Here is a 25,414-nt window from a genome sequence, read left to right on the forward strand (position 1 = left end):
TAAGCAAACACTATCATTTTCCTGAGAAGCATGCAGTCTAATAGTTTGGATTTTTAAAAAAATGATAACAGTTTACAATCTGTTGTTGTCTTCATAAGAATATTCAAATTATTAAACGGGCAAATTAGCATTTGAATATTAATACCTGTTCTTTAATACCAATGGTCCACAGTTGTAATCATTAATAATCAGTATGAATGCTAAATATTACCAACAAGCTACACACTGAGCGTTCACTTTGACCACAACTATAGGTTGGTGTGAAGCACCTTAATTCCGATCTCAGGGTCAGGGCCAATACTAGAAAAAAAAGACAGTCCCTGGGATACATTTTCCCACTTTGCTTAATTTCAGAGATAACTCAGGGCTCTTTAATTGACATTGGTGCAACACTGGAATTGACACTATGCACAATGAAACACTATGGGCAGCTTCAGGTCACAAAAAACAAATTCTTCAGGGTGATGTCCTGCAGCTAACTATCTCCAATTGCTTCACTATTATCTTTCCACCAACATAAAGTCAGAAGTGGGGATGTATACTGATGAATGCATAGTGTTCCGTATCATTTGTGATTCTTAACATCATTCTTAAAGCAGTGTGTCGGTATAGATCTCTAACATTCTTCAATATCACAACCCGTGTCTTTCTTTTTTTAAGTGCCCAAGCAATGCAGTTTGGTTAGGCAATGGAGAAAAAGCAAGAAGACAGTGAGGATGAACACATAACACCATTACAGTATATGGTTTCACACTTACAGGCTATTGGTTCAGATACGAACACTGTTTGCCATTAGAGTTTGGGATCTGTCCATGAAAAGTTGGACATGCATGATCTTCAGGAATGTTGAGAAGCAAAAGTAACATAGGCGACAACATGCCATAAGGGGAAGTCACACACAAGTTCCTCTGCAGAGAACTCAGATAATCACGTTGTGGGAGCAGCATAGGTTATAGATTGATTGGAATTCAGAGTGAGATGGTTGATACATTGGCAAGTCTGCCAAAAAGACTGACATCAATTTTAAACAGCATGGTGTATCCAACATTGGGACAGAGTCATAGAGATGTATGGCTCGGAAATAGACCCTTCAGTCCAACTCGTGCGCCACCCTCTGCATGAAAAAATTGCCCCTTAGGTCCCTTTTATATCTTTCCCCTCTCACCTTAAACCTATGCCCTCTAATTCTGGACTCCCCACCACAGCAAAAAGCCTTTGTCTATTTATCCTATCCATGCCCCTCATGATTCTATAAATCTCTATAAGGTCACCTCTCAGCTTCCGACGCTCCAGGGTAAACACCCCTAGCCTATTCAGCCTCTCCTTATAGCTCAAATCCTTCAACCCTGGCAACATCCTTGTCAATCTTTTCTGAAACCTTTCAGGTTTCACAACATCCTTCCAATAGGAAGGAGACCAGAATTGCATGCAATATTCCAAAAGTGACCTCCCAAGTCCTATACTCAATGCTCTGACTAATAAAGGAAACCATAACTTCAGTATCCTATCTACCTGCGACTTTACTTTCAAGGAGCTATGAACCTGCACTCCAAGGTCTCTTTGTTCAGCAACACTCTATAGGACCTTACCATAAGTGTATCGTCCTTCTGTGATTTGCCTTTCCAAAATGCAGCACCTCACATCTATTTAAATTAAACTCCATCTGCCACCCCTCAGCCCATTGGCCAAACTGATCAAGATCCTGTTGTATTCTGAGGTAACCTTCTTCGCTGTCCACAACACCTCCAATTTTGGTGTCATCTGCAAACTTACTAACTATACCTCCTATGTTCACATTCAAATCATTTATTTAACTGATAAAAAGTAGTGGACCCAGCATCGATCCTTGTGGCCAAATGGTTAGTTCTCATTGTATTCCATGAGATCTAACCTTGCTAACCAGTCTCCCAAGGGGAAGTTTGTCGAATTTCTTACTCTAATCATGTCCACCGCTCTGCCCCCTTCAATCCGCTTTGCTACTTCTTCAAAATACTCAATCAAGAGCTTGTTGCCCAGCTTTTTTTTTTTAACTTGTAAGAGGTGACTAACTCCAACAACACAATTTTGGATCCAACCAGAAAGGAATGTCTGTGATGTCTCAGCTTCCATTGCGATGCAAGTAGCTTTTATCAGATGTTTGCAGTGAAAGCTAAGGCTGAATTCATACAATGTCAGCTTGCTGCCATGCAATCTCAGACTACTGCTATCAAAATTTGAACTACTACATGCAAAAGGGCTTATTTCTGCCATAGATGTCCAGAAATCTGTCTTCTGATGGGTGACTTGGTTTGCCAAGGTATCAGCCCAGGCGTTGTCTTTGTCTTCATGGAAGCCAAAATAACTGTCCTCTCTCAGGAAGACAGTATTTGCCCTTCCATCCCTGTCAAGGTAACGCTGCCTTTGTGTGTCTCAATCAGTCCGAACTGGTACAGTCTATGGCCTGACCTTCTAGGCACCATGTTGCTCAAAACCAAGACTATCTGCCCTCTCCTCCAGTGAGGTTCAGCAGCTTGCCAGCAGTCATAAACTGGCGCTAAAGGAATTCACGTGTGTTTTGCTAATTTTTGAATGAAGTATCAAATTATTTGAATTCTAAGTTTGGTTTGGAATATTTATTTTGGGGGTGCTTTTATTTTTTAGTATTGTGACTAAAATAATGAGTGACAGAAAGTAAGGACTGAGACTGCTTGTAAATGAGGAATTCTCATTGTGTTGAGTAGAATTACAATTGCAGACAGCCAGGCCAGACTGGGTTGTCTAGGTTTCCTTTTCTCTTTTCCATCTTCTAGATCTTTCTTTTTCTCCTCCTTCTCATTGTCCTGCTATTCAGCTGCTCGCCATGTAGCTGGTGACAAGGATGCTCCATTCATTATGATGAGATTGTGCAGTTTGTAACACATCACAGTTAATCTCGACACCAGCTTTATGGTACTGCAGGATGTTTCTTGTACTGCCCAAATGGCAGAAATGGGGTTTCAGTAAGTCAATGGTCTACTCTATCACATTTCCTGTAGCAATACGGCATTTAAAAATGGATGGTGACCCACACACACGAATTACACACCAGAACCAACAATCACATGCTCAGTAGACAGTTGCTGATGTCCAGTAGCTATGCTTTCATTTTCCATGGTGGCCACAGAGTGAAGGTATGATGATTATTGCAGAATACCAGGCATTGATCTGTATAATCATCTGCTTACAGTTGCATATGCAAGGAGTGGGTTTAGTATAAGGCAGAGTTGATATGCAGAGCTTGCAATGGAGGATGCATGTAGTCAAAGGCACCCTACGCCATTGGGAGATCTATGCTTAGTCTTCCTGTTTATCCCTGGCAAGAAAGCATTAAAATTGGTTAACTCCTTTTGATCAGAGAGCTTCAGTGAACTCCTATATGTAAAACTGGACAGCAAGCCAGATGTTGCAAACATTGCCTACTCCAGTCTGTAAAGAGTCAGGCGCATATAAGTTCATCACCATAGTCACCTTCATAGCTTCTGGCAATGCAATACCTTGTTCCAGAATAGAGTTGTTGTGGCTACAGCAGGTGGCAGTTTTCAGTGAGGTCTCAACATTTGTTTTCATTATGTTCAGATATGCAGATTCCTCCATGAACACCTTGGGTAGACATGGCCTCCTGACTGAGGCCACTTCTTTTCCTCCTCCATCTTCCAGCAGCTTGCCATGCTCCACTTGGATTCTGTTCATTCATTCTCTAGATATTTTTAATCTGGGACAGGTGGGACTTCATCAAAGCTTCCTGGCACAGAGGTAGAGGCACCATCAGTATGCCACAAGAACCATTGTGTTCATCCTCTATGCTGTATTCCAGGAAATGTTTATTAAAGAGCCTATGTCTGGGAGTAACTAGTCTGTGTAGCCCACATGAAATTAGCAAAAGCTCCTTGAGCATTCAGCATATCACTCCCTACAAATTTTGACAACTTAAAACAGCAAATGAAAATATTTGGGCAGGTACATGAATAAGAAAGTTTACCATATTGGTTTGAAATGATTCTATAGTTTTCCTGTTTCCCTTTAGCATGTAATCATAGTCGAGAGGATCAAACCATGGGTTTGATAGCCAGTGTGTTTTGCCCATACATGTTCAAATTCTAGGAATCAAAGGTTGTGGGGAGAAAGTGGAAGCAGAGCACTGAGTTGGATAATCAGACATGATCATATTGAATGGTGGAGCAGGTTTGAATGGCCTATTCCTGCTCCTATTTTCTATGTTTCTATGTTTTTAATTAATTTCTACGCAGCAGGTGTAATTTTAATTGAGTTCTGACTCTGCCTTCTATGTGCTTGTCGAATCATAGAAATCCTACAGGCCATTTAGCCCATTGAGTCCACATGACCCTCCGAAGAGCATCTCACCCAGACCCACTCACTGAATTGTGCCACAGAATTAGAGAATGAATCTCTCCTTCCTTATTGATACATCATTTGCAGATTTACAACATATCCATGCTTTTTAAATGCTTTGGCACCTGTGTCATTTAGAGACCAGTACAGTTACAAAGGCGAGCTTATGGACTTAGTCTTAGTACAGTGTTTGCCAATTAGGAACACAAAGATGTTAACATGTAAAATGATTTCCATACCACCTACATACGTTACTCTGCAACTGGGGAAAGCAAATCTCACCTCAATTATACCAAAATACAGGTACAGAACTGTGATTTCCAGCAGACAATACATTTTCAATGTTAGGGACAAATTTACTAACCTGATTGCTGATTCCTCTAAGAAATCACTTTAACATTTACAGTAGTGTGCTAGACTATCTCAGTACTGAGACAAAATCCACACACAGCTTGGATTATATTTATAATTTTGCACACAGTGCTCATTTCCTAATCACAAATCTTTTGTCACAATCTTTGGCCAGATGTTTAGGTAAATTACTGTATCAACATTTCCCATTCAACTTTACATGAATATTAAATTTATGGATGCTCAGATTAAATGATTTGACTCATGGATGGTCCTTTACTGCCATTTATAGTTTTATGTTCATAAAAGACAATCTCCTCTTATCACTAAATATTATTAGGGAGAAAAATTTGAACAATTAATAAATTGCATTTTTGGGAAACTCAGGGGTGAGTTTCATCTGGGATTGAACCAGTAAATTGGAACTCTAGCTCTGTTTTGATGGTTTAAGATGTTTCTTTAACCTTTCAAAGAGTCTAAATTCATGAGCATCCTAATCCAACCAAAGCATGATGATGAACATAATTAAATATCTTCAGCCTTCATCATCTGTGAGTGTCAGTTATCAACCACAGTGCAACTTTCTAGTTCAGACCCTTGGAATTTAACTGGTGATTCATACAGATGACTTGGGTGAATGAATGAATGATTTTATTGTCACTTGTATTGTATAGTGAGGGAAAGAGTGAAATACAATGAAAAGCTGTCACCACAATCTAGCACGATTTTGAATAGTTTTAAGAACAAGAAAAGAATAGAAAGCTATGCCTTAAAGAGAGTTCAATAGCATTGAGAGGCCAGCTCATCATCAATGACATCTGCACCACTATCCCCCTTGCAGTCAACTACATTAGATACAAACAATGTTGAAGTCATCATTCTTCACATGCCATCTTTCACCAATGGGACGATTCTCCTCCACCACCACCTTGCCACTGCCTGCACCGGACTCACCGACATCAGAGTTGCATCTCTAGCCACTGGGCTCACTTTGTCAATACTGCTGTGATGCCCTTTCGCTGCCTCCAGTGCCCGATCCAACCAATGACAAAGTAGCCAATCTTCAGGAGGCATCTTCTCATCAATGTCACCTTTGCCAATGTAGCAGCCATTGATTCAACACCTGCAACACCTGCCCGTACACCACACCCCTCACCTTCATCCAGGGCCCTAAATAGTCCTTCCAGGAGATTCACCTGCATCTCCTCCAACTTAGTCTAATGCATCCAGTACTTCTGATGTGGTTTTCTCTACATTGTTAAAAACCACACAACACTAGGTTATAGTCCAACAGATATATTTGGAAGCACTAGCTTTCGGGGTACCGCTGTGCTCTGAAAGCTAGTGCTTCCAAATATACTTGTTGCACTATAACTTGGTGTTGTGTGATTTTAACTTTGTCCGCCCCAGTCCAACACAGGCAACTCCAAGTCATTCTCTACATTGGTCAGACCCAATGTAGATTAAGTATCACCCTGAGCATCTTTGCCAGGCCCAGAACGGCCAGCCTGACCTTCTGGTCACCACCCATTTCAATTCCCCCTCCCACCCCCCCTCTGACATATCCAATCTCAGTCTCCTCCATTGCTGTGGTGAATCAGACTTCAAATTGGAGGAACAGTACCCCCATCTTCCACCTGGGCAGCCTACAGCCTGGAGGGCTTAACATTTGAGTTCTTGAATTTCAAATAACCTTCCCACCCATTCCCCTGCTCCCTTTCCAGCCCCACCTCCTCTCTTCCAATTCACCTACTGACCCTTCCTTCCAACTACCAATTGGATACATCTTTCCTATTGACCAATCAGAACTACCTGTGTTCACTTATCACTACCGCAGCATTCTGCTACTCATGCCACCCCACCCCATCCTCTTTAACTACCCTCACATCTAGTCCTGAAGAAGGATTATACCTGAAATATTGATTTCTCCACCTCCTCATTCTGCCTGGCTTGCCTTATCTTCCAGCCTCCTGTTTGTCAATCTTGAATTCCAGCATCTGCAGTTGTTTTGTTTCTAACAGATTCTGATTCCAAGTCCCATGCTTGCTTCAGAAAAGCAAGTAGGGGCTCACTCGCTGCTGCTGCCACAAAGTCCGCACTGAGCCCACTTGCCAATTGGGGAAGGTGGTTCCAGGAGTAGGTAGTATGAGTGATGGTTTGGTAGTAGCGCAAAATAAATGTAACAGCAAGAAAAGCACTTGTTAGAATACATTTTATCTATAAATTGGCATAAAACTCGGCAAACAATTGGGACCCAAGGAAATGCATTTTGCTTTGAGTTTTAAGGTTTCAAATTTCAAATTTCAGGGGTGCACGGTGGCCCAGTGGTTAGCACTGTTGCATCACAGCACCACGGACCCGGGTTCAATCCCTGCCTCCTGCCTGTCTGTGTGGTATTTGCACATCCTCCCTTGTCATGTGTGGGTTTCCTCCGGGAGCTCCAGTTTCCTCTCGTGATCCAAAGATGTGTAGGTTAAGTGAATTGGCCACGCTAAATTGCCCACAGTGTTCAGGCATGTGTAGGTTAGATGTATTAGTCTGGGGTAAATGTAGAGCATAGGGGAATGGGTCTGGATGGGTTACTCTTTGGAGGGTCGGTGTGGACTTGTTGGGCTGAGAGGCCTGTTTCCACACTGTAGGGATTCTATATCTTCTAATTAATTTACCCATTCGTCATGTGCGTCAGGCATTTTTAAGAACCTGCAATTGCAGAGGCTTTCCTTTTTTTATTTTTGATATATACTTTGTAGTAAAACTGCATTCAAAGAAAGATAATACAGATCTCAGTCAGGATAAGTCTTCAAAATTTGCTGTTTCAAGTCTGAAAAAAAAAAGTTCACTTCTTAGTCTTTTCTCAGGTGTGGGTGAGTCTAGAAATGTTTAGGTTAAGGGGGGAAAAATTTTTAAAAGGAACCTAAGGGGCAACGTTTTCACGCACAGGGGTGGTACGTGTATGGAATGAGCTGCCAGAGGAAACGGTGGAGGCTGGTACAAATGCAACATTTAAAAAAGGCATCTGGATGGGTAAAAGAAAAGGAAGGGTTTAGAGGGATTTGGGCCAAATGCTAGTAAATGGGACTAGGTTAGTTTAGAATATCTGGTTGGCATGGATGCGTTGGACCAAAGGGTCTGCTTCCATGCTGTACATCTCTATGACTCTATGATTCTATGACCTGGAAACCTGGAGACAACAGAGGCACCAGTATGGGATACCTTAACTGGCAACTCAGGATGTGATCGCTAGTTTTGGGGTGAAGATTTGTTTTTTGAAGAATTGGATGAAGAATTTGATGGGCAGAACTTAAAACAATTTTGAACTTAGGTTTCTATAATCTTTAAAAAGAGGTACTGGGTTGACAATCAGATGTGTTTGAGTGCAGAACTAGAGACAACGCCACATAAAGGAGTTCCTAACTTCCAGGCGGAGAGTTATTTGTCCTTATTGGCAGTTTCGGAAATGCAATTTGAAGTTTATTCTAGTACTTTGGGGACTCTACCTACTTTGTTGGAGTATTTGGTACTCATTGACTTATTATTTGCTCAATTTATTTCCGAATGTTGGGTGATTTTAGTCCTGTTAGGAGGATTCGTGTTGGGGCAGAGCGCATAGTTAACAGGACGGTGAAATGCTGAACTCCTCAGGGAACAGCCGACAGAAGGACAAGGCTAACACACGCAAGAAACCACATGGGACCCGTCCGTGTGAGCGAAGGTGACAACTCCATCCAGAGCTGCTGCGTCACAAGATACGCCGTAATCTCCGAGGTGGATTTGCAGTGAGTAACGGAGACATTGCAGGACAGAGGGTACGAGGCAAGCGGCGTTGGCTGGTGCTTGCAAGGCGGACAGCTCTCGGCGTGTGATGGAAGACCAGGGGAGGGGAGAGAAGAGGAGCCTGTTCCACTGAGAACTTTGCTGTTTGCTCCGGATCTGTACATTCAGGAGTCCGCGCCCACTGCTGCCCGAACACGGTTTGTATGGGGGAGTGAGCGGGGCTGAGAGCACAGGCTGCACTCACAATTGTGACCGATGTGTCCTCACTTGCAGGCGCCTTTGGTATTGCGGGTCGAGCCAAGTTGTGGACAGTGGCGAGCCGTATGCCGATCCAAAGCAGCAAGGTGGCAGATGAGGGCACTGCGAACTCAGCGAGGGAGAGGGACGAGTGCAGAGCGCTGGTGGACTCGCTCAACAAAGTGACGGGATGCTACAGGCACCTGGCCACGGGGGTAGGGGGCTCGGCGGACTGCAGCAGCCTGAGGGACGAGCTCAGGAGAACCAGGGAGAAGAGCCAGGAAGTGGCCGGGCTCCTCCGGAGCAAGCTGACGGCGGTGCTCCGGGACAAGACGCTGAGCACGGAGGAGCGGGCCGAGATGGAGCGCCTCTGGGTCGTCTTCTCCTCCAACCTGGAGAGCTTTCAGATGGACATGTGCAAGGTGTTGGAGCTGGGCCAAGGCTTCCCCCTGTCGGGGGCCGAGAAGCCCTTGATCCAGACCGGGATGTCTGGAGGGACCTCGGAGGTGGCAGCCCGGGCTCTGAGCGTCCAGAATCTAGCCCAGGACACCGCACTGAATGTGGAGAGGCTGGAGCTGCAGGAGCTGCAGGAGCACATCGACAAGGTGGACGAGATGATGGAGAACATGGAGATGAAAGTCAACGTGCTGAGGTGGACGGTGGAGGCAAAGGGAGACGCGTACTATTCGGTGCTGAGCACAGACGCCTCCTCGATGGCCCTGCTGTCAGAGGGGGAGGAGATGCGGCGCCACAGCCGGTGTTGTGACCGTGAGAAGTGTTTTATGTCGGTGCTGTTCTGCACAGTGGCTCTGATAGCTGTGGGATTGTCAGTGTGTGTGGTGAACCTTTCATGACCGATACCCATGGAATTCAGGAAGGCTGATTGACTTTGCACATGAAGGAGAAGCCGACCTCGAATTATTTTTCGATGCCCTGCACAGACATGGCAAAGTGTTTTTTTTTGGGGGGGAGGAGGTTTTCTTAGTCTGTATGCCAAAAACAAAACTGTGACCTGAATAGGGCTTTGGAAGCTGTGATTGGTTCTCCTTTTGTAAGTCTGAAGTGATATGAGTTACGTTTCATTGAAAGCTGAGCTCAATTAAAAATCATAAGAAAAAGCGACATTTAAATATCGCTTTTCTAGGCTTTCAAGAAACAGTGGAAAATCACGTCTTAAAAGACTGGGGAAGGGAGGACTTTTTTAAAGTATCGCTTAGTTGTTTACACGGGAAGAGACTGATAACGATTAAAATGAATTTATATGCTGAAGAACTGATTGATATATCTCACCTTAAAAGGTCGGACAGATTGATTTAGTTTGCGATTATATCCGAGTACTAGCTGCTCTAGGTTATTCACTTTTTTGTAGTAATTACTGTTTTAAAGTAAAACTTAAATAATAGAAAGTGGAAATTTAGAACAGCTAAACCTATTTAGCAGATAACTCGGATTAAGGACACTTTAATTTAGAGGAATAGACTATTAATACAAGTGCAGGGTTTAAAACTATTAAAAATATCCATGAGACAAAGGAATAATGTTACATGGAGCTTCCTTTGTAAACATCACACTTCTGCTGTAATTATTAAATCCTAAAGGTTTACTGACATTTTATGTCTTATTAAAAATGCAGCAAGTTGTCATGATCTGAACTGCACTGACTGAAAGAAGGATTAAATCAAATTAAATAGAACTTTCAAAAGGTATATAATGGGAAACTAGGTATTTGCAATATGATGTTTGAAGATTGATGTGGAGGAACCGGTGTTGGATTGGACTGACAACGTTAAAAATCACACGACACCAGGTTATAATCCAACAGGTTTATTTGGAAGCACTAGCTTCAGGTGATTATGATGAAGAAGCAGTGGTCTGAAAGCTCGTGGTTCCAAATAAACTTGTTGGACTATAACCAGGTGTGGTGTGATTTTTAACTCTGCTTGAAGATTGGGTCTAATTTTGAAGAGATGGTGTGGGTATGATGGCCCTTCATCTGAGGTATATAATTCTATGTTTCTCTGATGAAGAAAGGGAACCTTTCAGTCCAAAACATCCCATTAGCTTAATGAGCAAACACATTGTGTAGTGTGATACTCATCATTGTGTAGTGTGATACTCATCATTGCAAACAATGAAAGTAGGGTTTCAGATAGGAACTAAATAATCATCACTCACAGCAGTTACATCTGATTGGATTACATATTGGGAATCCAGATGAAGAAATCAATGGACCTTGCTGTACTAGCTGCCGTTGGCTGACTAGTATCCCTGCCTGTCATGTAGGAGACTGGGGTCAGTTCCCTGACAGGGAATGGCTGATATTTCTAAGATGGGCAATACGCAAGTTAGGGAATGTTTTACAGAATAAACATGAAATTCATGGTGAATAGTAGGACTCAAGGAAGTACCAAGGATCAGAGGGACCTTGGTGTGTATGTACACAGTAACTTAAGGTATTGGGGTAAGTGGATAAAATGGTTGAGAAGGCATACATTATACTTGCCTTTATCAGTTGAGGCACGAGTTTAAGAACAGGAAGGGTACATGGGAACTGTATAAAACATTGGTTATGCCATAGCCAGAGTATTGTTTATGGTTCTGGAATTTGGAATCCACATTATAAGAGGGATGTGATAGCAGTGGAGACAGTGAAGATGAGATTTATCAGGATACTGCCTGAATTGGAGAGTCTTAGTTATGGAGGAAGATTGGACAGACTGAGGTTGTTTTCCTTAGAGCAGAGGAGATTGAGATGTACAAAATTATGAGGGGCATAGGTAGGATTGACAGGAATAAACATTTCCTTGTGAAGGAAGGATCAATGACCAGAAGACATAAATTTAAGGTAAAGGGCACAGGTTTTGAGAAGATGTGAGGAAAAACTTTGAACACCCAGAGGTTGATGGGAATCTGGAACTCATTGCCTGTAAAGATGGTAAAGACAGAAACCCTCATGACAATTAAGAAAATGAGACATGCATTTGAGCTGCCAAGGTTATAGGCCTCGTGCTGGAAAATAAAATTAGAACAATTAGGTGGCTGTTTTTGACTATGATGAATGCTGGGGTTTGAAGGAGGTTTTCTGTAGATCTCTATGAACTTAGCGCATAATCGTCAGTGCAAAATTGTTAAAGCATACTTCTGTAACATAAAGCTGTACACCAGACAGCAAAATCAAAACAAATGTACCTTTAGATTGTGACCCTGCTCACTGCTGTTGTGGAGGGCAATATTCTTTGTTTCTGTTATTTCTAGTAAGGCACAGGAAAATAAAGTCTTCTGATCAACATAGAGTCATTCCTGCTTGAATTGTACTTGTCAGACGACCTAGTAATGTCAGGATCAAGCAAACCTGTTATCCTCTTATAGTTGAATAGCCTGCAAAAACTTATTGTCAGTGTTTAGATTGGAAAGACAGTCACTTGAGCAAGATATCAGCTTGCTGTTGATGTGTGTGTGGAGCTGTAACACAACATAGGTGAACACCATTAGAGGAAATTAACTTGTTAAGTTGACGGAAAACAATATTTAGAACCTAATCCTTAAAGCTCTTGCTGCTTTGTTTATTTGAAGATTTATTACAAAGTTGTACTACCACTTGCATGTCAAACATACACTCCAAATTGCCTTCTAGTAGCTGCAGCCAATAATATCCAGTCAGGAGTTTAGTTGTTATTATTCAAATTCACCACTTCTAAAAGCAAGACTGAAATACTTTATGTATGGTATTGAATATGATAATGCATGCAAATAGCATCAACATGAGGAAAAGAATAAATTAAACATTTTGGAAGTAGTACAATCCTTGATACACGAGGTGTTTTCTTTAACCCAATATCAAAATTACTGACTACAGAGAGTTAGCGTAAGGGCACAGATTTTGTTATTAAATAAGCATTCCACTTGAAAAGGTAAATCACTTTGTGAAGTGTTCGAGATGTAAAAGACAAAAATGAAAGTCAAACATTCCATCATTGCCACAAAGTTGTAATAAATAGTAGCTTTAAATGAGCAGCAACAGGAAAATGATGAATCAAAGAAAGATTCTAATCCAGGAAACACTCAACAATGCAGTAAATGTTCTACAAAAAAACAGTAAATATAATATTAGCTGCAGTAAGAGGATTCAAAAATACTTTTCACAACTTTTTCTTGGTATGCAATTACAAGTTTGGAAAACAGTTTACTTATATAAATAGATTATATAGTTGAATGTATTCAAATTATATGAATTACTTTCACTGTCACAACCCATAATTTTACATCTCTAATCAACTTTATTAAGTTCACTCCTTAGTTCACAGAAATGTTGAAAATAGCTACAAATGTGATAATCTAAAGCCAATGAAGACATAGAATTACTCACATTTTGTTGCCGCATGGAGCAAGATTCAACATTTTATTTCAAATCCTCCACAAGGCTTTCATGCAAGGTAGCATTTGTACTATATGTATGCAGACTTTGTTCATGAGAATTTATAGGATAAAAAGACAATGATCACTGTTGCAAACAGGATTTAAGCGTGATATAAAAGGTGGAGATTTTAGAATTAGTGATCAGGCTTTAGCTTTAAAGCAAGAAACTTGAATGTTTTAGATAATTATTAAAAGAACCTCACTCATTGTATTTACATTTTATAGTAGTAAATTGCCTTACCTTTGCTCACAAACAGAAAATTAGTATGTAATTTTTTAGTATGTAAGATGACAATGCATTCAGAAAGATCTCTAGAACTAACTCCATAGTACCATCTAGTGGCTATAATCCATGCTGTTAAAGTTGCAATAGTGTATAGGAATTGATGACATTGGAATTTGCAATATTGGAATAAATCGAGTGATCAGAAAATTGTGTCAACAGGAAGTCAGAATGCATAGTTGCACCATGAAACATCTGTTGCTGAAATAGACTGGACACTTTTTAGGATTAAAACCAAAAGGTCCTGAGTTCACGGGTTTGCATGACACATAGAGGGAAGTGAAATGTCCAGGATATGCATTATACTGCAGGATAGCATTGATGCATCCTATTTCACCATCAAACCTGCATGGTGAACTAATGGTTCAGGCCCTAGTTAGTCGGCTGCCAACAGGGTCAGTTTTATACTGTGTATAACAATAGGAATCCCAATGGGTATAATGACCAGTAAAGGTAGGCTTGTGGTAGGATCTCAAGGAAAGCATATTCATGTGCCTTGTCCATTTAAAAAGCTGAAGTTGAGTGCAGGATGGAGCACATTGAGAAGCGTAAAGTAACCTCTTATATGCAGCTGCAGATTCAAACATATTTTTATATTTCTTGTAAATTATCCTGATGGGTGCAAGCTGAAAAGGTTTGCCAAAATGTGTCTCTTTTCAGAAATACTGAAGTTCTATACCGTGAAACAATTATTTATAAAGTATATTACCAAGGGGAAGAGAGTGAAGCTCAAAGAGAAGAGTCAGAGATGACCATGTGATCAATCTATTTGAAGAATAGAAAGGAATTGCAAGTATGATGAGACAAGGGTTTGGAGGGATATGGGCTGGGTGCTGGCAGGTGGGACTAGATTGGATTGGGATATCTGGTTGGCATGGACGGGTTGGACCGAAGGGTCTGTTTCCATGCTGTACATTTCTATGACTCTGTGTCAGAGTTGGAGGAGAATTGAAACAAAATAAGTGTTCTCGATATTCTGAAAAAAGACAGGTAAAGTCAAGATCTACGCAGGTTTGAGGGGAGGCAGCTTTTCTTTCAGGAAGTGAATGGAATTAAGAGAAGTTGTTCAAAAAGAGGGAGTGAAACATTATATAGGACGGTGACAAATTGGTTGAACCGATATAAAACAAAGAAGCAGATGAACCAGAGAATGTTCAGGAAATGGAGGGCGAAGAAGAAATCATGGGCGTATGGAGTAAAATGAAGTCAAATGGGCCAGGGAATATGACATTATTTAAATTGTAGAAGGCATCAAAATTGTCAAGAATTAACAGATAGCAATCGGGCAGGGGGCACAGGATGAATCTTAGATTGCAGGAAATAGCATTTCTGGTCAGGAGCATGCTGAAATGAGTGTAAAGATGCATTCATTAAAAATTTTAAGCTAATTGCACTACAATAATTTTATATAGCATATTCTTACAATACTTTCTGAAAATAATGTCAATGAGCTGTGGAGCTGTTGAGCAATAGGTTTGATAGGTTGATTTGAATGCAGATTACAGGGTTAAAGACAGGATTCTTGGCAGGGTGGAGGAACAGAGAGATATTGGGGTCTGTGTCCATAGATCCCTCAAGTTACCACTCAAGTTGATAGAGTTGTTAAGAAGGCATATGGCTTATTGGCTTTCATTAGCAAGGGGATTGAGTTTAATAGCTGTGAGGTTATGCTGCAGCTCTACACAGTCCTGGTTAGATCACACTTGGAATATTGTGTTCAGTCTGATTGCCTCGTTATAGGAAGCTTTGGAGAGTGTACAGAGGAGATTTACCAGGAGGGCATATCTTATGAAGAAAGGTTGAGGGAGCTAGGGCTTTTCTCATCGGAGCGAAGAAGGAAGCGAGGAGACTTGATAGAGGTATACAAGATGATGAGAGGCATAGATAGAGTGGATAGCCAGAGACTTTTTCCAAGGGCGGAAATGGCTATCATAAGGGGCATAATTTTAAGGTGATTGGAGTAAGTTTAGGGGAGATGTCAGAGATAGGTTCTTTACACAGAGAGTCATTGATGCATGGAATGCATTGCCGGCGGTGGTAGGAGAGTCAGAAACATTAGGAATATTTAAGCAACTCTTGGATAGGCACATGAATGATGTAAAATTAAGGGTATGTAGGTTACTTTAATCTTAGAGTGGGATAAAAGGTCGGCACAACATCCTGAAGAAGGGCTTATGCCCGAAACGTCGATTCTCCTATTCCTTGGATGCTGCCTGACCTGCTGCGCTTTTCCAGCAACACATTTTCAGCTCATCAAGGTTCTCTGTTCTATATGTGTGGAAGGCAACCACCCAGGTTTACGAATGGAGATGTGGGCCTGTACAACTGCACTAGGGAAGATTACTGAAAAGATGCAACTTCTGAATTGTTGCAAGAAACAAATTATAAACACAAAATGAAAGAGACAAAGATAAGGATGTCCTTTGTTGGAGGAGTTCAGAATGAGGGGGTGTAACTTTAAAGTTAGAACTGAACTATTCAAGTGATGCCTGGAAGCACCATGCCATCCATGCTTTGCTTGAAAATGTGCTTCCAGTTCTAATCTTAAAGTTACATTCCCTTATTCTGAACTCCTCCACCAAAGGAAATAGTTTTTTTCTCCTGTAAACTCCTTCAGTACCATAAATATCTTGATCAGTTCAACATTTAATCTTCTATTTTTTAGATTAGATTACATTACAGTGTGGAAACAGGCCCTTCGGCCCAACAAATCCACACCGACCCGCCGAAGCGCAACCCACCCATACCCTTACATTTACCCCTTACCTAACACTATGGGCAATTTAGCATGGCCAATTCACCTGACCCTGCACATCTTTGGACTGTGGGAGGAAACCGGAGCACCGGGAGGAAACCCACGCGAAAGAATGACAACTCTTTTACAAACACAAGCAGAAACTGCTGGAAAAATTCAGCAGTCTGACAGCATCCATGGAGAGCAATCAGAATTAATGTAACTCTTCAGAAGTTATAAAGAATGGTCAATGAACCCGAAACGTTGACGCTGGTTTCTCTCCACGGAAGCTGTCAGACTGCTGAGTTTTACCAATATTTCTGCATGTGTTTGTAAAAGAGTTGTTATTCCTTTGAGAATCAGAGATTAAGAGGGACTTGAAAACAAGAATAAGAATGTTATTTATCATGTCTCTAGAATCATCACAAAGTATTCCACAATCAGCAAATTACCTTTAGCAACATAGCAACTTTTTATTTGATTAAAGGTGGGAGCCTGTTTATGGTAATGATTGAGGAAGATATCTTTACCAGGCAACTAGGAGAATGTCCAAACCTTCTTTAAATGAAAAACTGAAGGAACTGTGTATGATAGAAATCAGAAACAAAAATAGAAATTGCTGGTAAAACTTAGCAGTCAGACAGCATCCGTAGAGAGAAACCAGAGTTAATGTTCTGGGTCCAATATCCCTTCTTCAGAACGTCTGAAAAGTTTTTTTTCCAGCAATTCCTGTTTTTGTTTCTGATTTCTAACATCCGCAGTTCATTCAGTTTTTTTATTTAAGGAAGGTTAGGAAATTCACCTACAGTTCATCCACTTCACCAACACCTTCCACCCCGACCTCAAATTCACCTGGACAGTCTCAGATTCCTCCCTCCCCTTCCTCGACCTTTCTATTTCTGTCTCAGGCGACCGAATCAACACGGACATCTACTACAAACCAACCGACTCCCACAGCTACCTGGACTACACCTCCTCCCATCCTGCCCCCTGTAAAAACGCCATCCCATTCTCCCAATTCCTTCGACTCCGCCGCATCTACTCCCAGGAGGACCAGTTCCAAAAATGCACATCCCAGATGGCCTCCTTCTTCAAGGACCGCAATTTCCCCCCCGACGTGGTCGACGATGCCCTCCACCGCATCTCTTCCACTTCCCGATCCTCCGCCCTTGAACCCCGCCCCTCCAACCGCCACCAGGACAGAACCCCACTGGTCCTCACCTACCACCCCACTAACCTCCATGTACAGCGCATCATCCGCCGCCATTTCCGCCACCTCCAAACGGACCCCACCACCAAGGATATATTTCCCTCCCCTCCCCTTTCAGCATTCCGTAAAGACCACTCCCTCCGTGACTCCCTCGTCAGATCCACACCCCCCACCAACCCAACCTCCACTCCCGGCACCTTCCCCTGCAACCGCAGGAGGTGCAAGACTTGCGCCCACACCTCCCCCCTCACCTCCCTCCAAGGCCCCAAAGGAAACTTCCATATCCGCCACAGATTCACCTGTACCTCCACACATATCATCTATTGCATCCTTTGCACCCGATGTGGCCTGCTCTATATTGGGGAGATGGGCCGCCGACTTGCGGAGCGTTTCAGGGAACACCTCTGGGACACCCAGACCAACCAACCCAACCACCCTGTAGCTCAACATTTCAATTCCCCCTCCCACTCCATCAAGGATATGCAGGTCTTTGGACTCCTCCATCGTCAGACCACAGCGAAACGACGGTTGGAGGAAGAACGCCTCATCTTCCGGCTAGGAACCCTCCAACCACAAGGGATGAACTCGGATTTCACCAGTTTCCTCATTTCCCCTCCCCCCAGCCTGTCTCAGTCAAATCCATCAAATTCAGCACCGCCTTCCTAACCTGCAATCTTCTTCCCGACCTCTCCGCCCCCACCCCAGTCTGACCTATCACCCTCACCTTGACCTCTTTCCACCTATCACATTTCCGACGCCACTCCCCCAAGTCCCTCCCCCCTATCTTTTATCTTAGCCTGCTGGACCAACTTTCCTCATTCCTGAAGAAGGGCTAATGCCCGAAACGTCGATTCTCCTGTTCCCTAGATGCTGCCTGACCTGCTGCGCTTTTCCAGCAACACATTTCCATCTCTGATCTCCAGCATCTGCAGACCTCACTTTCTCCTCAAATTCACCTAGTCGCCTGGTAAAGATATTTTCCTCAATCATCAGCATAAACAGGCTCCCATCTGTATTCAAATAAAAAGTGGCTGTATTGCTAAAGGTAATTTGCTGATTATGAAATACTTTGTGATGATTCTAGAGATATGATTAATAACATTCTTATTCTTGTTTTCATGTACCTCTATGGCCTTGACTTCCCCATTTCAGTACTTTCCTGCAGCCTTACAACTCTCTAAGATATCTGCACTCTCAGGCCTTTAATTTACAATTGTAACTGCTCCATCATTGATGGCTGCACCTTCAGTCCCTGTGTCCTAAGTTCTGGAGCTCCATTCCTATAACTCTCCATTTCTTTAATACATTCCTTAAAACCTAAATCTTTGGCACATGGATTAAATTCCAGAATGTGGGATTTGCTTCCTTCTCTGCTGCCACTCTGTTTAATCAATTGTTCAAATGCAGGAGAAACACAGCACAGACACCTGGCAGTACGTTTTGGGAGAAAAAGAGTGAATGTTTCCAAACCTTTCTTCAGCTCTTCTCAGTTCAGTTTTTTTCCTGTCAATAGATGCTGCTAAACCCGCTGTGTGTCCCCAGCACTGCTGCGTTTCCAGCATCTGTAGTTCTTCATGTTTATTTTAATAATGTTCTCGTTTTTCTGAGCGACTGATAAGAAGCTCCTCCAAGTCATTAATGTCAATTCTGCTTCAAGCTGTGATCCAGGTTTTTTTTTTGAAGAAGGAGTCACTCTAATCTAAGAAACATTATGAAACAGCCACATCTGCGTTAGTAGGCGCTATGTAAATGGACCACGGCGCGCGTCCAAATCGTTAATGACATCATTGCATAATCGATGAGCGTCTGACGTCAGTGCGGCCGCGCGCGGCGTGGTGATGTCAGACGCAGGGGTAGCGGCTGGAAGCGGGAAGAGGAGGAGGATCGGGCAGTGATGAGGGCCCGAGGCTTCGTCTCTAGTTGTGAGGTTGCGGATCTCACGCTGGACTTGGCTTCTTCTCGGTCGCGGGTCTGTGCGACGACCGTTCGGACAGGCGATGGTGTTAGTAATCCTGGCCTCGGTGCAGTGGGACGGCCGGGCCTGGGCCGGGGCCTGGGCCGGGGATGTATCCAGGTGGTCCTCCACAGGGTGAGGCTACAGCCCAGCCAGCGCCAGGATGTGCTCAGGAGAGGTGAGTTAATGTGTGAAAGGGTGTTCCTCACCAACAGTGACAGTTATTTTTGCTGAAATTATTTTAAAACACTTAAGCAGTTTTGATCAACTTGCTTTAATTTGGTCTAAATTAAATTGACCGCGGTGACAGCACCTTTTAAAGGGAGACTAACAAAATGAAGCAAATTTTAAACGAACGTAGTCAAATTGAAATGCCATTGTTGGCATTAGCTGAATGTACAGTGTACGCAGGGTAAAAGTACACTCCCGGATGACGACTGCAAACTTCTGGGCATCACTATCCAGATCTATTTTGTGGGCAAAAGTGAGGACTGTAGATACTGGAGATCAGGAACTAGATTAGAGTGGTGCTGGAAAAGACCAGCAGGTTAGGCAGCATCCCAGGAGCAGGAAAATCGATGTTTTGGGCAAAAGCCCTTCATCTGTTTTGTATTATATCACCCCTTCTTCAGATGAATTTGACTCCAGCGACTCTGACATGTCTTGAAATGGTTAAAGGTGGATAAATCCCCAGGACCTGATCGGGTGTACACGAGAACTCCTGTGGGAAGCTAGAGAAGTGATTGCTGGGCCTCTTGCTGACATATTTGTATCATCGATAGTCACAGGTGAGGTGCTGGAAGACTGGAGGTTGGCAAATGTGGTGCCACTGTTTAAGAAGGGTGGTAAGGACAAGCCAAGGAACTATAGACCAGTGAGCCTGACCTCGGTGGTGGGCAAGTTGTTGGAGGGAATCCTGAGGGACAGGATGTACATGTATTTGGAAAGGCAAGGACTGATTAGGGATAGTCAACATGGCTTTGTGCGTGGGAAATCATGTCTCACAAACTTGATTGAGTTTTTGGATGAAGTAACAAAGAAGATTGAGGGCAGAGCAGTAGATGTGATCTATATAGACTTCAGTAAGGCGTTCGACAAGGTTCCTCATGGGAGACTGATTACCAAGGTTAGATCTCAAGAAATACAGGGAGAACTAGCCATTTGGATACAGAACTGGCTCAAAGGTAGAAGTCAGAGGTTGGTGGTGGAGGGTTGTTTTTCAGACTGGAGGCCTGTGACCAATGGAGTGCCACAAGGATCGGTGCTGGGTCCTCTACTTTTTGTCATTTACATAAATGATTTGGATGTGAGCATAAGAGGTACAGTTAGTAAGTTTGCAGATGACACCAAAATTGGAGGTGTAGTGGACAGCGAAGAGGGTTACCTCAGATTACAACAGGATCTTGACCAGATGGGCCAATGGGCTGAGAAGTGGCAGATGGAGTTTAATTCAGGTAAATGCGAGGTGCTGCATTTTGGGAAAGCAAATCTTTGCAGGACTTATACATTTAATGGTAAGGTCCTAGGGAGTGTTGCTGAACAAAGAGACCTTGTAGTGCAGGTTCATAGCTCCTTGAAAGTGGAGTCACAGGTAGATAGGATAGTGAAGAAGGCGTTTGGTATGCTTTCCTTTATTGGTCAGAGTATTGAGTACAGGAGTTGGGAGGTCATGTTGCGGCTGAACAGGACATTGGTTAGGCCACTGTTGGAATTTTGCGTGCAATTCTGGTCTCCTTCCTATGGGAAAGATGTTGTAAAACTTGAAAGGATTCAGAAAAGATTTACAAGGATGTTGCCATGGCTGTGGCTGTTTTCCCTAGAGCTTCGGAGGCTGAGGGGTGACCTTATAGAGGTTTACAAAATTATGAAGGCCATGGTTAGTATAAATAGACAAAATCTTTTCCCTGGGGTTGGGGAGTCCAGAACTAGAGGGCATAGGTTTAGGGTGAGAGGGGAAAGATATAAAAGAGACCTAAGGGGCAACTTTTTCATGCAGAGGGTGGTACGTGTATGGAATGAGCTGCCAGAGGATGTGGTGGAGGCTAGTACAATTGCAACATTTAAAAGGCATTTGGATGAGTATATGAATAGGAAGGGTTTGGAGGGATATGGGCTGGGTGCTGCAGGTGGGACTAGATTGGGTTGGGATATCTGGTCGGCATGGATGGGTTGGACCAAAGGGTCTGTTTCCATGCTGTACATCTCTATGACTCTATTTATGAGCCAATCAAAGCACAATGGAGAAGGTTAGGAAAAATCTGCATGCCTAACAGGATCAATAACGAACAAGTTACTCTTTGGGGATGTAGATGTATTGGAAGGAAATACTTTTTAATGAGTGAAAGACAGGATTGTCATTCTTTCTGTGGTATGCATAAATCTTCACTAGTGGCTGCATTAATAGCATGTCTGGTTTTCAGAAGTTGAATAGTATTGGTTATTTTAATGCTGTGTGGACGTTTTTTCTTAATTTATCTTCCACACATGAGAATTACAATATATGAAAATAAAGGTTAATAAACTATTTGTAAAGATGCAGAAAATAGTTAGCACTAAATTTATTTTTGAGTAAGGCAATGAAAATCTGAATTTCTTTTCAGAAGTATTAGGAGGAGTAAGCATTTCAACTTTTAGAGCCAGCTGTGCCATTTGACATGATCATGGCTGATTTCATCTCAACTCCACTTCATTTTTCTGCCTACTTTCCATAACCATTCAATCCATTACCAATTAAAAATCTGTTTATCTCCTCAAATTTACTCAATGTCCCAGCATTCATCACACTGCGATACTGAATTGCACAGGTTCATGACCCTTTAACAGAAGTAATTTCTTACCAACTATTTAAATTTGTTACCCCCTATCCTTGAACTATGAGCTCTCTTCTAGATTGCCCAATGAGGAAATATCCTTTGTCTACCTTGTCAATCCCCTTCAATGTCTTACATACCTCAATTAGATCACTTCTCATTCTTCTAAATTCTGGAGAGAAAGATATATAAATTGTTCAGTCTCTGTTCATAGGATGAACTCGTCATCTCTGGAATTGATTTCCTGTGAACTGTCTCCAGTGCAACTGCATCTGTCCTCAAGGTGACCAAAATTGTATGCAGTACTCCTGTCTCATTAATGCTTTGTATGGTTTCAGCAACACTTCCCTCCTTTTATACTCTATTCCTTGAGCAATATATGGCAAAATTTCTTTTGCTTCTTTATTGGCTATACTTCCATACTAGTTTTGTGATTCATGCACAAGACACCCAGATCCCTTTGCAAAGAAGCACTTTAAAGTTCCCCTCCATTTAAGTAATAAATTGCCTTTCTAGTCTCCTGACCAAAATGGGGGCACAGTGGTTAGCACTGCTGCCTCACGGCGCCAGGGACCTGAGTTTGATTCCTGCCTCAGGCGCCTGTGCAAATTTTGCACATTCTCCCTGTGTTTGTGTGGGTTTCCTCCAGGTGCTCTGGTTTCCCCTCACAATCCAAAGATGTGCAGGTCAGGTGAATTGGCCATGATAAATTGCCCATAGTGTTAGATGCTTAGTCAGGGGTAAATATAGAGGTAGAGGAATGGGTCTGGGTGAGTTACTCTTCAGAGGGTCGGTGTGCACTTGTTGGGTTGAAGGGCCTGTAGAACTTCTGGCAGATGAATGAATGTGTAAAAGAAGAACTTGTTCCTGAAGAATATTATGTTCCCTCCATGAGAGAAAACTACCTATTAAAACGGTCCTGTAATTGTAATGTTTTTACAAAAAAAATGCCCTTGAAAATTGATTGTGACTATAGAGGACAGATTATCATTTTTTTTTTTGCAGAAATTGATCAAATCAGAAGGCTTGGTAAAAGTTTTGTGTTTATACATTACCCAAATGTTTTGTAGCAAATGGCTTCAATTTGGAATGCAGTTACTAATTAAGTGGGTTAATAGGGCAGGCAATCTAGAAATGGCAAGTGGATTGATAGGTTTTTCATGATATTGATTTGAGAAAGGGATGTTGACCTGAACAATTAAAAAACACTTCACTCTGTAAATCTGCTTAAACACCAGAAGATGAAGGAGCAGAAGTAGGCTATTCAGTCCATCTAGTCTGCTCTGCCATAATTCCATCAGATCGTGGCTGAGTTTATAATCCTCAACACCACACTCTTCCCTTTTTTCCCACAAATTTATTTTTAGTGATTTAAAAATCCGTATCTCTGTCACAATTGTATTTAATGGCCCAGTCTCAACAGTCCTCTGCAGTAACATATTCCCGATTCACTGTTTTGTAAATGAAGAAGTCTGTACTCCTGTCATTGTGATCAAGCTTGCACTTATCAAGTGGCTGTGTGGTTAACACTGCTGCCTCACAGCGCCATGTGTGGAGTTTAGATTAGCGTGGTGCTGGAAAAGCACAGCAGTCCTGGCAGCATTCGAGGAGCAGTAAAATCAATGTTTCGGGCAAAAGCCCTTCATCAGGTATACAGGCAGAGTGCGCTCTGCCTGTATTCCTGATGAAGGGCTTTTGCCCGAAACATCGATTTTACTGCTCCTCGGATACTGCCTGAACTGTGCTTTTCCAGCACCACTCTAATCTAAACTCTGGCTTGCAGCATCTGCAGTCATTGTTTTTACTTCTGTGTGGAGTTTGCACATTCTCCCTCTGCCTGCGTGGGTTTACTCCGGGTGCTCTGGTTTCCTCCCACAGTCCAAAAATTGTGCAGGTTAGGTGAATTGGCCATGCAAAATTTCCCATAGTGTTAGGTGAAGGGGTAAATGTCGGGGAATGGGTCTGGGTGGGTTGCTCTGCGGAAGCTCGGTGTGGACTTGTTGGGCCGAAGGGCCTGTTTCCACACTGTAGGGAATCTAATCTAATCTCTAATCTAATCTAATCTAATCTAATCTAAATCTTATTTGGCACCCACTAGTATTTCAGAGGAACATTATGAAATGTGGCGTTGAACCATATGAGGTATCAGGGCAGGTGACCAAAAGGCTTAGTCTAAAGACTAGACTTTCAGAGGTGTTGTAAATGAGAAAAGAGAACTTTAGGAATGTATAGATACAGAAGCTGGAGCTTAGGCTGATTAGAGCAAGGACATCAATGGAAGAGTTCTGAAAATTAGTTCTCCTTTATCCTACACTATAGTGTTTTGTAGATGAAGCTCTTCAGCAGTATAGTTTTGCATTGAGAATGAATGCTGCTAACTTGAACAAGACTGACATTTAATTCTTAAAAGGGAATGTACATTTAAAGCAGTACAATTATAAATTTTATACCGACTTAATAAAAAAATTTCTCATACTGTCACTTTGCTCTTTGCTTAATTGTTGTTAAGACAGCACATTCCTACGAGTGCAGTTGGCCCAAGAGCTTAACTGAGGAAATGAAATGAAATGAGAGAAAGAAAAATCACAGTTCCCAAGGTTATGTAGCCCTGGATCAACTTGATGTTCTAAAATTGCAGAGTTTGGTGATGCATGCAATGCTATCTGTTGATGTCAATTAATGCTTATTGAGGTCTTGATTTCTAAACAAGAAAATTGAAGTTTACATTTTTACTGTAAGACTCACATCAAATATAAGTACAATTGTCCAGAATTGGACATATAAAAGTACTTTTGGCTTCCACAACCTTTCCCTTGTTGATTAATCTTCAATATCTATTGCCACCTACAGTTGGATTTCACTTCATGGTCCTGCTAGATGAACAGATAAAATGGTTGAGTAGAAGACCGGACTTCATGAAAATCATTCTTTGCATTGTTGTGATAGTTTTTAGTCAAATAATATTTTCTAAGTGTATTCTTCCTTCATTTATCTCAAAAGATCAATGGCAGTTTTTCTAAATCTTGTATTAATTTTAAACTAGGTTTCACCGGGTCAGCAGCATCATTGCAGTATAGCTTGAAGAAAATGGATCTGCCTCCATTAGAAAGTCGAAAGTTCTATTTTGATACTCATGCAGTCGTACGTGAATTGGAAGGATATGGTAAATATAACTGTATTTTCCTACTGCAAAGCTACCTGGATTTTGTTTTCTATTTTACCATTGCATTTCTCAAACAGTACTCCTCAGAAGTGAAATGACCATTTGATTTAGATT

The 25,414-nt window shown here is 42.1% G+C and overlaps 2 protein-coding genes across 4 annotated transcripts in view; both read left to right on the forward strand.

The window, feature by feature from the left end:
* Positions 1-7,643: 7,643 nt before the first annotated feature.
* Positions 7,644-12,023, forward strand: LOC122564331 (regulator of G protein signaling 9-binding protein-like). Its single transcript, XM_043719049.2, has 2 exons — positions 7,644-8,690; positions 8,767-12,023. Exon 2 carries the CDS (start codon positions 8,817-8,819, stop codon positions 9,582-9,584), a length of 768 nt encoding a protein of 255 aa, XP_043574984.2. The 5' UTR covers positions 7,644-8,690; positions 8,767-8,816; the 3' UTR covers positions 9,585-12,023.
* Positions 12,024-19,228: 7,205 nt separating this feature from the next.
* Positions 19,229-25,414, forward strand: part of LOC122564330 (mitochondrial calcium uniporter regulator 1-like) — a 35,315-nt gene continuing 29,129 nt past the window's right edge. For 2 of the 3 annotated variants that reach the window (XR_006315872.2, XM_043719047.2), the window contains exons 1-2: positions 19,230-19,505; positions 25,181-25,300. Coding sequence is in view for 2 of the 3 variants with exons in the window: in XM_043719047.2 (XP_043574982.2) it covers positions 19,268-19,505; positions 25,181-25,300 (358 nt within the window). In the remaining variant the exon portion in view is untranslated. Of the gene's footprint in view, positions 19,506-25,180; positions 25,301-25,414 lie in introns of all 3 variants that reach the window. The other variant, XM_043719048.2, reaches the window with a different exon arrangement.

The sequence above is a fragment of the Chiloscyllium plagiosum genome, unplaced genomic scaffold (genome assembly GCF_037043375.1).
Source record: "Chiloscyllium plagiosum isolate Xiang-an unplaced genomic scaffold, Cpla_swu_hap1 HiC_scaffold_34, whole genome shotgun sequence".
Classification (NCBI taxonomy): Eukaryota; Metazoa; Chordata; class Chondrichthyes; order Orectolobiformes; family Hemiscylliidae; genus Chiloscyllium; species Chiloscyllium plagiosum.